Source organism: Pangasianodon hypophthalmus, chromosome 5 (genome assembly GCF_027358585.1).
Source record: "Pangasianodon hypophthalmus isolate fPanHyp1 chromosome 5, fPanHyp1.pri, whole genome shotgun sequence".
NCBI classification, from domain to species: domain Eukaryota; kingdom Metazoa; phylum Chordata; class Actinopteri; order Siluriformes; family Pangasiidae; genus Pangasianodon; species Pangasianodon hypophthalmus.
Window position 1 is genome coordinate 25,885,239 of NC_069714.1, and position 17,925 is coordinate 25,903,163.

General features: G+C 38.4%; 1 protein-coding gene across 1 annotated transcript in view; it reads left to right on the forward strand.

Moving 5' to 3' along the window:
- Nucleotides 1-17,925, forward strand: part of pde1a (phosphodiesterase 1A, calmodulin-dependent) — a 146,458-nt gene that overhangs the window by 24,159 nt on the left and 104,374 nt on the right. Inside the window, exon 2 of the mRNA XM_026913224.3 lies at nt 10,837-10,921. Coding sequence (XP_026769025.1) covers nt 10,837-10,921 — 85 coding nt within the window. The remainder of the gene's footprint in view (nt 1-10,836; nt 10,922-17,925) is intronic.

Sequence of the window (17,925 nt, forward strand, 5' to 3'; positions counted from 1 at the left end):
CTTCATAATGCGAGAAATGACAGTGTTGACCTTATGGGAACATTTGTCTGGCTTCCATAAAGAAAAGGTGAACGTGTGATGATTTAGACATTCGGTTTGCACGATACTAAACTGCCAGCTCTTCCTTACTAGTTTTTGGGTCCAGGGAAAGTCATATTCATTAAAATAGTTGTGTTGAGGATGTGGTGGGTTGCTTATGCTGTTGTTTAAATAAGTTATTTGTTTATATTTTTAGGAAATATAATGGACAGGTACAAGAAAAATAATGATTATGGGCAGGATTGGTCAAGCATTCTGTGGGAGAGGGTGGAATTAGCCAAGAGTGTCTACAGGAATAGGTGGGATTGGTCAGAATTCCTTTGAGACAGGGCAAGAGTGGGATTAAAAACATGGCTCATGGCTCCTGAGTGGCACAACAGAAAAGTGTTCACCCTTTCATAAGGGGATCGTGAGTCTGAATCCCAACAATGCTGTAGCCAGTAGTCTAGAGAGCAGAATCTGCTGTGCTGTCTGAGTGGGAGGGATGACATGCTCTCCCTCCCCTGTCAATCACAGTTAAACTAGCCTATCATGGGCGTCTGTGAGCGCATGTATGCGGAAGGGGGTAAACATGCTTTCATCGGAGTGTCTTACGCTGAAACAGCATGAGCAGCAGTTCAGAAAAGATGCAGATGGCTGGCATCACGTATCTCAGAGGAAGTACATGTTACCTTTCAGATGACCAAATTGGGGAGAAAATGGGGAAATTTTTTTTTTAACTTGGTAAAAAAGTGTGTGCTTTGTTTGTTGTTTGATCTTCTGTTGCCATAATTATTAATGCAGCTTATTAATGCTATGCTACATGTAAATCTAACCCTAACTTTAACCTAGGTAACCAAAATGAAACCTTTTGGCTCTTTTTGTTCTTTTTTTATATATAAAAGCCGCAGTTTTCCTCAACTATCCCCACAAGGTCAAAACAAAGTTTGTCCTTGTGGGTACCAAGATATAAAATTCTGTCTAAACACACACACACACACACACACACACACAGAGGACACCTGGTCCCTGTCTCCACTCAATGTTTCAGTCCATTTCCATTATGCAGACTTTTGTCCCTATAACATCTCCATCAGGCTGCGTGTGAACAGAACGCTGAGTTATAATACATACATACATACATACATACATATATATACACACACACACACACACACACTCCCTCTCTTACATGTGCACATTCAAACATTCACAACCTCTCCCACACAGGCACACAGAAAGCACACACATGTCTAACCTTCCACCCACTCACCTACGCACCCACATATAAAATGCACACATGCACACATACTCTTTCTCACACACACACACACACACACACAGACTCTGCACTGTACCCATGACCATCAGGTCTGATGATAGTGACCTTCGTGTTGTTAGCAGGACACGATTGATGATTGTGCAGCATCAGAGGCAGCGTTCTAATCAACCCATAGTGCCCTTCTCTGCTTCAGTACAATTTACATCCACATCCAAAAGTCTGAGTCCTTTATCATGCTCTGTTTATATTAATGTCATATTATCAGGCTTTATTTAATATGAAGATAATATTATATTTATTTACTGAATTAGTTGTTACTTTAAGGTGACAAAATCATTGTTTGTTCGACCTTCTTTTGTTGTCTGTAGATCTGCGAGTGGGAAAAGTGAAGCGTAGAGATAGAAGACAGCGAAAATACTGAAGACAAATAAGACAAAAAATGTGAAATTATGAAATTAATACCTGATGGGAGAAGAGAGGATGGGGAATGATAACTGTAAGAAGTGATTCATGAAACAAATGGCATTGTGGGATAAAGTGGTTCATGTGACATTGTGCTACTTCACTCCTGTTCCCTTTTATTTTTAAATACCTTCTTAAGAACCGCATGATTGGAGCACCCCTTCTGAGGTGACGCACAACTCAACACAATGAAAAATCTGATGTATTGTAGAATAATTGAAATCATTCAGCTGTTCAGTATGACATAATTCAGAGCTGCAATGATTAGCGTTGTTTATACAGTTTAGTTGCAAAATGTTAGCTTTGAGAGGCCACACCTCCTTCACTGAAACTGACAGACACACAGGCCACGCCTCCTTCACTGTAACTGATAGACACACAGGCCATGCCTCCTTCACTGTAACTGATAGACACACAGGCCACGCCTCCTTCACTGATACTGACAGACACACAGGCCATGCCTTCTTCACTGTAACTGACAGACACACAGGCCACGCCTCCTTCTTTGTAACGGTCAGACAGACAGGCCACGCCTCCTTTACTGATGCAGACAGACACACAGTCCACATCTCCTTCATTGATGCAGACAGACACAGAGGCCACGCCTCCTTCTCTGAGACTGACAGGCCACGCCTTCTCCTCTGAGACCGACAGGCACACAGGCGACGCCTCCTTCACTGATACTGACAGACACACAGGCCATGCCTCCTTCACTGAAACCGACAGACACACAGGTCACGCCTCCTTCACTGATACTGACAGACACACAGGCCACGCCTCCTTTACTGTAACTCACAGACACACAGGCCACGCCTCCTTCACTGAGACTGATAGGCACACAGGCCACGCCTCCTATAATGGATCTGACAGGCAGAAAGAGTGAAAAAACACAGAGAAACAAGAAAATTCTTTTTATAATGTTTCTAAATAATAAACTTTAGAAACAAAAAGAGTTCTGAACGTGGTGTTCACTAATTCATTTAGTCACAGTCGTCTCCCAACCTCCTCTCAATACACGCTCAGTGTAGCTGCTTTGTAAATATTGAGAGCTGTACACTGATTACAGCAGAGCATATGTTTGTGTATGCTGAAATCCACTCATGTTCAACATGCAGCTGTACTGGCACGACAAACAGATATTTCTGTAATGTAGAAGGTCACAAACTCCAAACTTCACAATAAATAAAAAACAAAACTATTTGATAAAATGATACTGTTAATGGGGTGAAGTTTGATGTACAGGCTGTAAGGTTGAGTATTTATCTATCTGCACACTCACCCACACACTGGAACATCAGTACTAATTATTATGTCAGAATGAATTATTATGGTCCTGCTTAATGGGTTATAATTGCTTTTTGTTGATTTACATGTTGAATAAATTGTGTATTTGCTCCTCAAATAACAACACTTATTAGAGCTTAAACCTTTCATTCGCGCAGAATGTTTTTCACGGTCTCTATCTAATCTTACACACCTGCTCCCATGAAACCTCCAAGTCATCTTCATGAATTTTTGAACAGTGTTCAAGTGGAAAATGTCTTCAAGATTACAGTTTGTACTGGACCGCTTCTATGACTTTGATAAAGTGCCTGTTTGGTATGGGTATAAACTGCACTATTGTGGTTTTACTGAAACTGTTTGTTTGTCCGCTGTGCTTGAGTCACTCTCAGAATATGGTGACAAACCTGTCCTTTATTAAATTACTGGTTATAACATAGTTTAACATTTTTGAGGAAGCCCCACATATGTCATTGCTGTACAACTTGAAAAGTGTAAAAAAAGTGTACTTTTTTTTTTCAATTTTCAGTTTTCTTTGAAACTACCAAGTGCTGGAAAAATAATTTGTCCCACAAGCCACACGAGGCTTTTACAGACTTTTAACAAGAATAAAACAAGTTTTTGATGAATAATTTTATAACCATTGTTCCTGCAGTTAGAAAAAGTTGTGGATAAGTGGTCCCACGGTTCAGGAGAATGAGCAGCCATTTCAACCAGCATCAGTCCACAATGCATGAATTATTAATTTACTTATAAATTTAGCTTTTTCTTGTGGGTAATGTAGATATGTTATTGATTTGGTAAATAATTTTTACCACAGAAAGGATTTAATGGTTTAATTTATCTATGTTGGTGTGATTAATGATGTTTGCTTTAAGATGCTGTTGACGCCATCTTGGAAAATACATCTTTAATGGAAATTTGTCACTGGTGTAACGGCCTGTGCTTATGACACCAGTGACAATTAATAAATCCAGTGACTTAATGTAATGGCACCACATTAATAATTAAGAATATTGGTTATTTATTCAAAAAGAATTTCATTACAGCCACAATTTCCAAACAGACTTGGAAAACATAATTCCAGTCTTGAACATTTTGCTGGTCAGAAAGTGGTCATAGTTTATGAATGGCCCATAACACTATATTTTCTTGTGCTCAGTGTACATCTCTTTCATGTGTCAGCCATATTGCTTGTGACATCACACTCAGAGTGAGGAAGGAGCAAGTAGATGGATTGTTGTTGATTCATTTTATTTGTCTACACTGTTAAGTATTTACTGTAAAAGTTGCCATTAAAGTACTTTAAATTTAGAGGATATAATTAAAACATATTTAATGTGATATACTGTAATATCTTACATAGTATAGAATAACAAAATCCAGTTCATTTGCTCATTTGGCTTACAGTTGATACAGGATACAACCCTGAAGGTTAAAGGTCTTGCTCAAGGACCCAAGCATGGCAGCTTGAACACACAGCCTTCTGCTCTATAACACAAAGGCTGAACCACTGAGCCACCACAACTACCTTAACTAGCCTGCATTGACTCAACCACCTCAATCACTGAATTAACTTAAAGGTGTATTTCAGTGGTTTACTAAACCAAACTTTTTACTAGCATATAAAGATAAACTCAAACAGGGTTTGTATACACCTAAAATATTCACTAAGATAAAGGGCACAAAAATGACCCACTGATTTGCAGATGTCAACACAAGAGAATTTTTTTACCATCCTTAGCCCTGCTAAAAATGTTAGATATCCCAATATGCATTGCATTTTCTTGTATTTTACTGTAAACCAATGAATTGCCTAATCGTTAACAGTACAATTCTGTAACACACTGTACATTTACAGCAGTTTTTTTTTACTTACTATTACTCTGAATAGTATAAATACTACTGAGTGGAAATTGCTAGGTAAAAAAAAGTTTATCTGATGAAGAGAAATGATAAATTCGGTGTACCATAAAGGCATATGAGGCTTCTTTAAATATTAATGCTAGCCCTGCCAAGATGGCACTGATAAAAGAACTTTAGCTAATAAATAGTTAATGGGCATTACCCACAAATTATTTTCAGGGGGTTAGGGTGTAATATGTTACTCTGCGATTATGTTAACTCTACATCCATCTGTAATTTAAATATTGATTATATTCCTATAAGCTAGACTTTGATAACAGAGCTCTTATTGGAGTTTATTCTAACAAGTAACAGTAATTAACATGTGGGGGCATGCTGTTATGAGAAAATAATCAGCGACAGGTTGCTGTGATGCAGCCCCATGACAAGCGGAGTTACTGTTACCACCCTGAAGTCGATTATTTTCCTATACCAACATATCCCAAATGTTTTATTCCTCTTATACTGCAGCAGTGTGAAAATAATTACAATATTTATTAATTAAGGTATGACTTTATATTACTTTTTAAGTTTGTTCATGTCATCGCTTACATTATAGCACCAATAAACGGATGTTCCCTCAACAGTGCCTCTTTTTTCTCTCATGAAGTTAATGAGACGGACCGCCCACAGTGCATTATGGGTAACAGATACACAGTATGAACATTTAAAAATAATATAATGGCTAACAAGAAGGCTGGATAGAATAGATTGGGTGTGTTTGGTATGTAAAATGGATGCATTGTTAGTAAGGACACTAAGTAGACATGAATTTTACTGTTTAAGACAGAATCTAGCCAAGTAAGCTCAAAGATAGAGGCATCTTAGAAGGCATCTTTGTTCATGGGATTGATTTCTGTCAGAGGAATCGCTTTTACTAGACATTTTGAAGACAGAGAAGACAATGTCTGCAATGGTATACAAGATGTCAAAATTAATATGACCAAACAAGGATTTATACAGTATATTATGTATGTACCAAATCAGAGATGACCAATGATGACTTAAAGTTGATGACCATCAGAACAGGCAGGACCAGGATTTGTGCATTTAACATTTAGCAGTGTTAGCCGTATACTGACAGAATTTTTCCCATGCGCTGCATTATAGATATAGCATCTCATTTCTTTTATCATAAGAGTTCAAATTAAACCAAATTACGCAGAGCTGCAGCCAGGTGGGTGGTTAAAAGCTCCCAAGTATCTCTAATGTCGTGCACTTTTTTCTTCACTGCCAGGGGAGAAGTATGACGATCTGAAAATCCATTAAAGTTGCAATATATAATCATCATCCCGAAGTTTCTAATTCTTGTCGTTTGTGGGATTAATTTCACTGAAAGCCTGAAGCTCTGGAAAAAGTTTTATATTGCTATTGCTTTCTGTCTTATTCCCTTTTAGTTCAGGGTGTACCAGTGCGATAATGAGTCTCTGTATCATCTACAGCATACATGCATGTGATGTTCTTCTCATTCAGTTTTTCTTTCTCTTAATAAAGGATCATTATTTTCATCTTAAGCTTTTCCTTTGCTGGAAGAAAAGAAAGAAAGTTGGAAATAAACAGGAAGTTTTTTTGAATTTTGAGAAGTATAAAACACAAAAATATCTTGAATATTCAATGGTTAAGATTCTGCACTATGTCTTATTCACTATTTATACTTAAGCAAATTTGGGATATTGACCATTTGTGCAAAAAGTTTTTATCCCTTCTATTGAAGCACATGTTCAGACGACATTCTGACGGATTTTAACTAACATGGATTATCAGATAGCTCATGCTGTCATTGAAGCAAAAGAGGGACATACCAAGTGCTTAGAAATTCTGAAATTTATGAAAGTATTTCTAAGTGCCTACTTTTTACTTAAGTTGTTGCTGATAATATAATTTGTAATGGAAAATGTCAGATTGCACTGTACAAATTCTCTGAATTCCAAATTCTGACCAAGAGGTTGTATGTGTTTAAGATAGAAAGTGAAGGACAAGAGCGAAAAGAAGAGTAGATGTATGCATTCAAGAATGTTTATGTATCGAGCGAGCGATAAAGTGAGAGAGGGAGAGAGAGAGGATTGATTATGATTGCAAGAAAGAGTGAGACAGAGATGAACAAAGAGTAAGAGAAAAATGAATGCGAGTGTGTTTGTCTGAGATATAAAGACAATGATGGAAATGAGTAGAGCAAGAGAGAACAAATGTGAGAGTGTGAGAGAGTTAACGAGTGTTTGTGAGGAAAGAAAGTGTGTGTGTATGAAAGAGAGAGAGAGAGAGAGAGAGAGAGAGAGAGAGAGGGAAAGGTGTGTGGGCGGTGAGCAGCAGGTGTGACTGAAGTCGGCTTGATTAAAATTTCACTTCCTATTCGCATAAACAACTGTGTCTAATGGAGCCGTTAGAGATAAGATCGACAGAGCAAGCAAGTAAACTACATCCTCAACTAGATCAACACTGACTGAGAGAGAGAGAGAGAGAGAGAGAGAGAGAGAGAAAGAGAGAGCGAGATATCATTGGACATGAGGCAGAGAGGAGGGGGGGAATACAAAGGACAAGATCAGCAGAGACAGAAGTGAAAGAGGGTAAGGAATAGGAAGAGAAAAAAGAAAGTAAGAGAGACAGGACAAGAGAGAGGACAGCAAAAAAGTGGGGAAAAAAGGAGAGAAAGGAGGGATACAACAGATCAAGCGATCTCAAGGTTCAAGCTTTGTATAGGGGTTCTACCTGGAATGTTTTGTGAAAGGGGTTCCCCTAGAGGAACAAACTGAAGAATACTCTTTAGAGCTGAGGAGAAAATGAGACTTGCAAAATTAAACAGAGGATATGCGGTGAGAGGAGAAAGACGAGAAGAAAAGAGAGGCATAAAACAAAGAAGAGAGGAGTGGGAGACTGAAAAGACAGTGAGGAGAGAAGGGGAGAGGGAGAACATAAAGGAGACATGGAAAAACAGAAAGAAGAAAGAGATGGAAGGAAAAGAGTACAAATAAGAAGAAATAAAGAGTAAAGAAGGATGAAGAGGATGTAAAGGAGTAGAGAGGATGAGGATGATAAGGATGGAAAAGAAAGAAAGAGAAGGAGAACAAAAAAATGAATAAGAGAGCTAAATGGTGCGAGAGGAAAGAAATAAAACGGCAAGAAAGGAGAGACGTGAAGAAAGGAAAGGAGAGAAATGTGTGTCGTGGCATTGCAGATCTCAGTAAATCAGATTTCACAGTCAGCCTGTATAAACATGTCTCCCGTTACCATGGAGAACCTGAGAAACAGATCCTCCAGCAAATCTCTTCAAGGGTGAAAATAAAGCATGACGCATTCGTCTTCCAGAGAAAAGACAAATGCAACACACACAGGGTTAATCCAAGGCCATTGCATTAATCCTCTGACTTAACCTTTGACAGTACTTTTAAAAATTCATATTCATATTACAGAGATGGAGTTCAGAGAATTGTGTGGGTGTTGGTACCTGATCTATGGCTCATGATATTACTCAATCTGCATCCGCTGTGTTGCTACCTATTACCTGATCTGTATCTTCTGTGACCTATGCCAGGCTGTCTCCTGTATCATTACCCATTCTGGGTTCTGTGTTGTTTAATCTATAGCCCTGTGTCTGTATCCTGTATTCCATGTGTTGTTAGCTGATTCACATCCAACTTGAAGTTACACAGTCATTACCCAATCTGGGTCCTCTGTGTCACTGCCCAATTGGGGTTCCCTGTGTCATTACAAAATCTGTGTCCCAATATGGGTTTTCAATGTCCTTACCCAGTCTGGGTCCTTTGTGTCATTACCCAATCTGGGTTCCCTGTGTTGTTACCCAGTTTGCATTCCCTGTGTCTTTATCTAATCTGGATCCTATATGTTGTTATCCAATCTAGGTTTCCTGTGGCATTACCCAGTCTGGGTCCTTTGTTGTATTACCCAGTCTGGGTTCTCTGTGTTGTTACTGTTACCCAGTTTGCATCCCCTGTGTCTTTACCTAATCTGGATCCCCTGTGTTGTTATCCAGTCTAAGTTTCCTGTGTCATTTCCTAATCTGGGTTCCCTGTATTGTTACCCAGTTTGCATCCCCTGTGTCACTATCCAGTCTGGGTCCATTGTGTCTTTACAGTGTGGGGCAGTCGTGGCCTAATGGTTAGAGACTCGGACTTGCAACCCGAAGGTGAACCTGAAGGTTGTGGGTTTGAGTCTCAGGCCGGCAGGGATTGTAGGTGGGGGAGTGAATGACCAGCCCTCTCTCCCACCCTCAATACCACGACTGAGGTGAGACCCTTGAGCAGGGCACCAAACCCCCAAACTGCTCCCTGGCCGCTGTAGCAAAAAAAAAAAAAAGGCTGCCCACTGCTCTGTGTGTGTGTGTGTATATATATATATGTATATATATGTATATATATATATATATATATATATATATATATATATATATATATATACTTGGATGGGTTAAATGTAGAGCCTAGTATGGGTCACCATACTTGGCCACACTTCACTACCCAATCTGGATCCACTGTGTCATTACTCAATCTGGGTTTCCAGTGTCATTACTGAATCTGGGTCCCCTGTTCTTTTCCCTAGTTTCTGTCTCCTGCATAATTACCCAGTCTGGGTCCTGTGTTGTCATAGAAATAAAAAAGTCTGCATTTGGCCAAGTAGTTTCATTTCTTTGCATCAGTAGTTAAAATGCCTTTGTAAGCCTGTAACAAAAAAGAGATGCTAGCGGCAGTCTTGTTCCCTCCATCTCTCATTTTACACTCCCACATGTGGACACACACACCTGCTATCAGAACGGTCTCTGGACTTGGGCTTGGGAAGAGCTTTTGCTTCATTTCCATCTTTATTGTTAAGATTGCTACCTGAAAAGGAGTTAAAATAAATTGGCTATTCTAAAGTTGGCCTGGGGCATTGGTTAGGACCTGTTTTTGGGGTACAGTCATAAACCACCATAGTCAAAAGCAGTTAAATTTTTTTAACCACATCACTGTTGCATTCTCAATTCAGTTGGTCAGGAGGCATTGATTAATTTTCTATAACAGTAGCTCTGACATTAGTGCCATCTGCAAGGTAAATTACAAGTTCATATTATTGTACTAGATATGTTATTTCTATAGTAACTATAGATATTTCCATTTCTATAGTAACAGCTAATTCAAAAGAAGGTTCACATAATATATAAATGAATAAATAATATTCATTATTATTAATTAATTAATAAGCCTAATAATAAAAACATGCTGTTATATAATTGCTGACATGTGAATCATGGAGATGCTTATTTAACATTTTTGGAAGGAGTCTCCAGTGTCAGTGCTTTCTAACAGTCAGAGGTGAAGCGGTATCAGTAAGATGTCTATGGAGGGAAGGTCTTGAGGATAGAGGACTTTCAGTAAAATGAAAAGCTGCTTTTTGTCTTATTACTTTCAAGAGAAAAAGAAAAAAGAGAGGCTGGTGATGAATGACTGTTTATAGCTGCTGTAATGTAAGTGATAACTAACTTGTTTCATGGACATTCCAAAACACTAAGTGTAACAATAAATATATGATGTGTTTTTCATTAAAAATGTAACAGTTGGCAGACTGCTGTAGTATAAGAGCAATGAGGCATTTCAGAACGTGCTGTTATAAGAAAATAATTCATTTCAGGGAGGTAAGAGTAGTACTTCACGTCAGGCCACATCATACCATCCTGTCATGATTATTTTCCTATTGTAAATCACAGATCAGACTGTACAAGCTCCATGACCATGGTTGATCAGATAAACCAGCACCAGACCAGAACTAATCAGTATATATCAGCTTGGACCAGACTGGAATTCATACTGGTGTCAGCTGTTGTTTTTAGTAAGACATATTGTATTGTCTCTCTGTCATTTCTTCCATGTTCTGATCTTCCATCTTGTCTCTCCCTGCAGGTGATTCACTGCACTCCAGACCCCCAGTACGAGCTAGAGGACATGCAAGGAAGACAGTACACTGGGCCAAAGACCCTAGGATTAGGTATGAGCTCCCTGAAGAGACCAAATGCCACTGGCTGAAAGCCTTGAGTGAGAGTGTGTGAGTGTGTGAGTGTGTGAGTGTGCGAGTATGCACAGTCTTGGCTCAGCAGTCAGGTCGAATGACTTTATGCATAATGATTCATTGACACCAACCTTGTGGCTCTCCAGGGCTCGATCGCTTGCGCACACACCATATGTTGTTTTGAGCACAATGTCAATCACGCGAGGAGCGCAGAGCTAAAGTCACGTCATATGTCTTGCTGTTTAATTTTTATTTTTTACATAATGCCATGTTGCACAATGCATTTCCAAATAGTGACACACCATACCTCTGATTAACTTCCATATACTCACACTGTTATACATTTTAAAATAATTTAAAATATAGCATAATCTTGTTTATTTGGTTATTTTTACATGGTCTCTGAAGTAGTCTTTGATGTGTGGACTTTCGGTGAGAGTTTTTAACTTATCACTTAATCTTTGCTATGTGACTAATAGTAAAGGCAGGAAGTGAGTGATATTAAAGAAATAGTGAAAATCGTGAACTTGTGAAGTATCTGCCAAGTGAACACATTCACACACTTGATGCTATTATGTCTTGTAATATGTATGCAATGTATCTCATTTTTATTCACAATTTTCCATAATTTCATACATAGGCATTCTTCCACACTTCCATACACCTACCTTCCATACACCAATAGATTCTACCATAGTACTTACATAAACATAAGCCTACAATGGATATGAAAAGTCTACACACCCCTGTTAAAATGGCAGGTTTTTGTGAAGTAAAAGAATAAATCATGTGAGATCTTTTCTCACCTTTAATGTGAAATTGCAAAGTATACAAATAAAGTGAAAAACAATCAGAAATTTTTATAGGGAAAAAACTTACAATAACCTAGTTGCGTAAGTGTGCACACCCCTAAACTAACACTTTGTTGAAGCACCTTTTGGTTTTATTACACCACTCAGTCTTTTTGGGTAAGAGTCTATCAGCGTGGCACATCTTGACTTGGCAATATTTTCTCACTCTTTCTTTCAAAAACATTCTAGATCCATCAGATTGTAAGGGCAATCTCCTGTGCACAGCCTGCTTAAGGTCACTCCACAGATTTTTAGTTGGATTCAGCTCTGGGCTCTGGCTAGGTCATTCAAAATCTTCTTCTTTTGGTTAAGCTATTCCTTTGTTAATTTGAATTTATGCTTTGGGTCATTGTCATGGTGAAAGGTGAAATTCCTTTTCGTCTACAGCTTACTAGCAGACACTAAAGCATGATGCTGCCACCACCATGCTTCACAATGGGTATGTTGCTCTTTTGGTGATTTGTTTTTTTTTTTTGCCACCAAACATACCTTTTGGAATTGGTCTCATCAGACCATAACACATTTTGCCATATGGTTTGGAGTGATTTAGTTGAGGGATGTTTTTTGTGAGAAAGGGCTTCCGTCTAGCCACCCCATAGCCCAGACATGTGAAGAGTACGAGAGATTGTTGTCACATGCAGAGAGTAATCAGTACTTGTCAGATATTCCTGCAGCTACTTTAGTGTTGCGGTTGGTCTCTTGGCAGCCTTCCTGGTATTTGTCTTGTCCTTTTATAAATTTTGGGGGGACATCTTGTTCGTAGTGATGTCACTGTGCTGCTCCATTTTCTCCACCTGTTGATGATGGCCTTCGCGGTGTTCCATGACACATCTAATGTTTTGGAAATTAGTTTATACCCCTCTCCTGATCAATACCTTTCGATAGTGGGACCCTGTACTGGCTTCGTAATAATAATAATTTTCAATAATTTTCCATAACTTCCACATAAATACTCACTTCCCTACTTCTCCATAATGTCCACATTCTTTCATACTTCACTATAACATCCACATAAATACATATTTTCAAATTTCACCAAAACTTTCACATACTTTCATACTTCTCTATAATATACATATAAATATGTGTATATATCCTTTCATACTTCTTCATAACATCCACATACTGCAGTGCTTCACCATAACCTCCACACTAACACATATTTACATATTTCTCCTTAACTTCCATATTAATACATACTTCAGCATTCCTCCGTAATGTATATATTTGACCAAAAGAGAGTTCTTCAAGGGTTCTTTAATGATTTATTGAATAATTAAGGGTTCATAGCTTAAAAAAAAAATGGATCTGCTTGAACAACCGAAGAACACTTAAGGGTTCAAAATTTTCTATTTCCATACTTCTCCAAACTCCACACAAACACACACTGCAATCCTTCACCATAACTTCCATGCGCTCCATGCTTCTCCATTTGCAGATGGTCACACTCACAGGAAGTATGCAGCGTGAGCGTCTGAAAATGACGGTGCATCAAAAACACAGTGAAATTTGGTAGGTCGCCATGGCAACCTGCTAACTGAAGCATCTCTTCTTCACAGAAGAAAGAGAGGAAGTGCGACGTGGCACAGAACTGTGACTCTGTGCAAACACATCCGAGGCTCTAAATTCCTTTTCATACATCTACTGTAATCCAGCGTTACGTCAAAACATCGGGGTCCAAGGGTGCTGCACATGCACAAACACACGCACTCTCCCTCTCTCACACACACTCATTCTCTCTCATGTTCTCTCGCTAAAGAGATCAGAGATTAAGGGTACTACATAGACGTGACCTAAACGGAAAGAAATCTGTTAATGCCGTAACTACAAAAAAAAGCAAATGTTTCTAAGCAACAAATTATTGTTTTAGTAGACTACTTTATGCTCATGATGCAAGCCTTAAAAAAAGATGCAAATTTTGTGCTAGGAGGTAGTTACCATTAATCAATTATCTAATACTTAATAAAACACAAAAGCATCCATGCTTGCAAAAACTGCTGTTGAATAAGTTTTGTTGTTTGACATGTTTTATGAAGAATTTCATTTATATCACAAATTGTCAATGTTTTACATCATCTAGTGATAAAAACCAGAAACACTGAATCTACAGAGGACGGATTAATATCAGCCAGCTGTTATCATTCGTCTGTCTCAGTGAATCTCCGTAATCTACGGTAACATCCAAAGACAATGGCACAGAGTTTAAGCAACTACACATATGCACTGACAAGAAACTGGCCTGTTTAGTGCGTCATAGTTTCCCGTCAAATATCCACATCATGTTATTTTCTAGATTAAAGGAAGAAAGTGTCCTCCTCAGTCTAGGTGTGTTTTCTGTTTGATGGTTTGTTGTATAATTCAATTCAATTCAATTTTATTGTCATTATACCAATACAAGGATATATAACAAAAAACTATCAGGCTAGTTCTCTGGTGCAAGACAACAGACAAAGACAGTAGTGCAAAGACAGTACACAAAAAATAAACAATAGGTGCATAGACAGTGAATACAAGGGAAGAGTTTTAAAGTCCAAATTGTATTTAAGCAATAAATAAATTCCTGTCACATAATAAAACATTTATTCTAATACTAGTACATTCCCTGTCAAAAACAATTGCACTGTATATATATATTTTTTTCCATGTAATCCGTGTATTGGCAACAAGCCCTGTAATGGACTGGAATGCCATCCAGGATGTATTCCCACCTCACATCCAGTGTTCCCAAGATAGGCTCTGGATCCACTGCAATCCTGAACATATTTATTGAAGTCAAGTAGAGGAAAAAAAACTGATTGATTTTTATAAAATGGTTAAGAAGAGGGCTGGCAGGTATAAATGGGCTTACAGGGAAAATACATAAAATTATTTGGCATCGACACTGATTTATTCACTGTTAATAAATGGCTTTGAATTCAACTTTATTTTTTTAATTATTTTTTATTTTTGCGGAACCAAGAACAATGGCACTACCAGCAATCATGAAAAAACTACACAGGATGGTATAGAGAATCAGGGGCTGATTTCTTTCTACCCCAGACTGTAGATTCATGCGGTCCATTAGTAACAGTCGTGTCAGGTGATTTTGTGTGCAGTGGGGATCATTTATTTTTTAAGCTGGCTTTGCTGACAGATCCATAGCATCATCAGCAGTGATTGAGAAACATGAACGTCCATAACACATGAACAAGGTAGACTACTATCGCGATCACTGATTTTTCAAAAGGCCTTTGGAGAAGAAACTACAAGTACGCAAACATTGTACAATCAAAGTACAAATGACAGGAATGGGCAAACGACAGAACTGTACGTTTTGTGTGATTTGAACAAAAGACCTGGATAACGGCAAGAGCAGCTTTCTTGTTTATTGTGCTTGCTATTCAGAAGACAAACGGCATGATTATGGACTTGAAACACTTGACAATAAACAGCAATCACGAATGGTGCTGCCTGGCTGTGTTTCAATGACTGTGTTCCTGTGTGCATGTGTAAAAGTCTGTGAAACCTATGATGAGATACACTGCTATAAGTCTCAGCCATAATGGTTTCATAATAGTAATGATGAGTTCCTGATAGGTAATAGACTTATTTTATCCCTCAGTTTCAATATCGTGACTAGTGAGCGACCTGCAATGTGATGAAACACCTCATAGAAAGTACTGGCATTGGAGTTCCCTAAGAACAAATGGTAAGGCATTCAGCCTTCTAGCTCTCAAAGAGTTAATTAATTTAATGAAGTTAATTGAATTAGCCACCATTTCTAAGATACGCGATGTTTACTCTAACCTCTATGTAATTTGTATGATTCCTGTATTTTAGTAAGAAAACATGATTTTAAGCTTAAATAGCTAACACAAACATAGCAAAAGCATAATGCTTTGCAGACTGCATACTTGCATAACATACACTTAATAACACATATTGCAGAGTCAATGTAAATTAGGGCTGATATAGGCTGCCATGTCAACGTCGACATCACATGCAATAGTCGCATTGCAAAGGCTGCTATAATCATGTTGCTGTTCAGCAACATTATGCTAAAAGATTTTTTTCTGTTTCGTAGGAGACAAGCTAGCAATGTTTGCAATTTTCATAACTAATCTCGAAGAGAAAATGTTTAGACCATGTAAAAATGGAATTTAACTGAAATTTAACTGATTTAAATCTAATTAGTTTAGTTACAGGTTTTGCACAAACTGTGCATGTGCTTTTCACACATCGACCGTAACCATTCAATTTGTGCTGATTCCCTAAAAAAACAACAACAACAAAAAAATAATTTTCTCATTCTCTAAAACGTGAAATAAATGTTCAAAAGTTAAGTGCATGTATGATATTGTCATTTGTTATCATACTCTTCTATGGTATCTAGGGGGGGAAAAATCATATTGGCATACTACTCGGTAAATATTAGCATCAGAATCGGCCACTAATTGTGACCGTTACCAAAAATTACAATTTAATTTCAAATCATTAAATAATTTTTCACCCTTTTGTGTTTTGGAGCTCTAGATGCTTTAAATATTACTGCTTGGATGAAATATATGGCACTAGACTTATTTTTTTTAAAAAACAAGATGTTCAGATAGATGTCAGGTGTGAGTGATTTCAGTTTCAGCAGTATGTTCTGGAATAATAAGAATCCACTGAGTGAAGGTCACTTTATTGTTAATAGACTCTGACTGATGGATGAACTGAAGTCATCGGTTTTTTCCTCTCATCAGATTGTGAATAACATGACACTGAGCCCTCTCTCTACTGTCCTCTCCCTGTCTCACACCACCTCACCGCTGTGTGTGTGTGTGTGTGTGTGCATGTGTTATCTTACCCCCAGGTTTTGTCTTCTTACACACAGCCCATCTATGACTCACTCAAATGACTGGTATTTCCATTGCTAATATGAAAGCTTAGAAATCGGGATAATTGGGCTAAGCAGCGTTCAAGGACCATCAAGCAGAATCTTTCATCCGTTTATAACCTGAACTGTTTTTGTAGAAGCCGAGGTGGACGTCCTTGTGTGTGGACTCTGTGACTAATTGAGCTAGCAGAAATGATTTGTGCATAACAACAGATCATTGCGGCCTTCACCTGCAATGACGTCACTGATTTCACGTCCTTTTTTTTTTTTGTCTTTGGATAATGAGAGGAAAAGAAAACTGAGAGATGAGAAGAATACTAAGGCAGTGAGCAAAAAAGTGTGTGTGTGTGGGGGGGGTGGGGGGGGGTGGGGGGGACAGCAGGAGGAGGAGGAAATGGGCTGAATGGGAGAAAAGACAAGTGAGATAATGAAAGGATGACAGAGAGAAAATATGAAATAAGAGGAATTGGAGAGTGATCGTGAAAGAGGAAAAAAAGAGAGAGATACGTAGTGAGGAAGAGAGAGAGAGAGAGAGAGAGAGATACATGCTAATGTCTTTGTTCTTGTCCTGGACAGGGTCTGACTGCTGTGTTATGAGCAGAATTACATTAGTGCCATGCTAATTAAAGGCAGCGCAGGCTGAATTAGCTGAGCTGTGTTCTGTAGCTGATCTTTACAACACTGCTGTTATCTCCTCAGTCCTCTGAGTACTGCGTATCCTCAGTACATGCTCCTTACTAACACACACCACATGTGAAACACTATCACTACTAATATTAGTCTTTGTACATTGTGTACTGTTTTGTGCGGCTTGACGATTAATAATGACATCGCACATCAGTTGACACTAAAATCCCTGGAGTTTTAGAGTTTTAGATCCTGGTCTCATGCAATAGTTGTTGAAGTTCTACCATTTTTATTGGAATTCAGGTTAATACTAACATTACTCCTTATCCAAATTTTAACCATTAATACCTTTCAACCTTCATCTGGTATTTTTTCTTCAACTGTCCAATATCATTGATCCTTTTCCCACTGTAGCCTCAGATTCTTGTTCTTGGCTGACAGGAGTGGAACCTGATGTGATCTTCTGCTGTTGTAGCTCATCCACCTCAAGGTTTGATGTGTTGTGTGTTCTGAGATGCTTTTCTGCTCACCACAGTTGTAAAGAGTGATTATTTGAGTTACCATAGCCTTCCTGTCGGCTCAAAGCAGTCTAGCCATTCTCCTTTGACCCTCTCTCATCAATGAGGGGTTTCTGCCCACAGAACTTC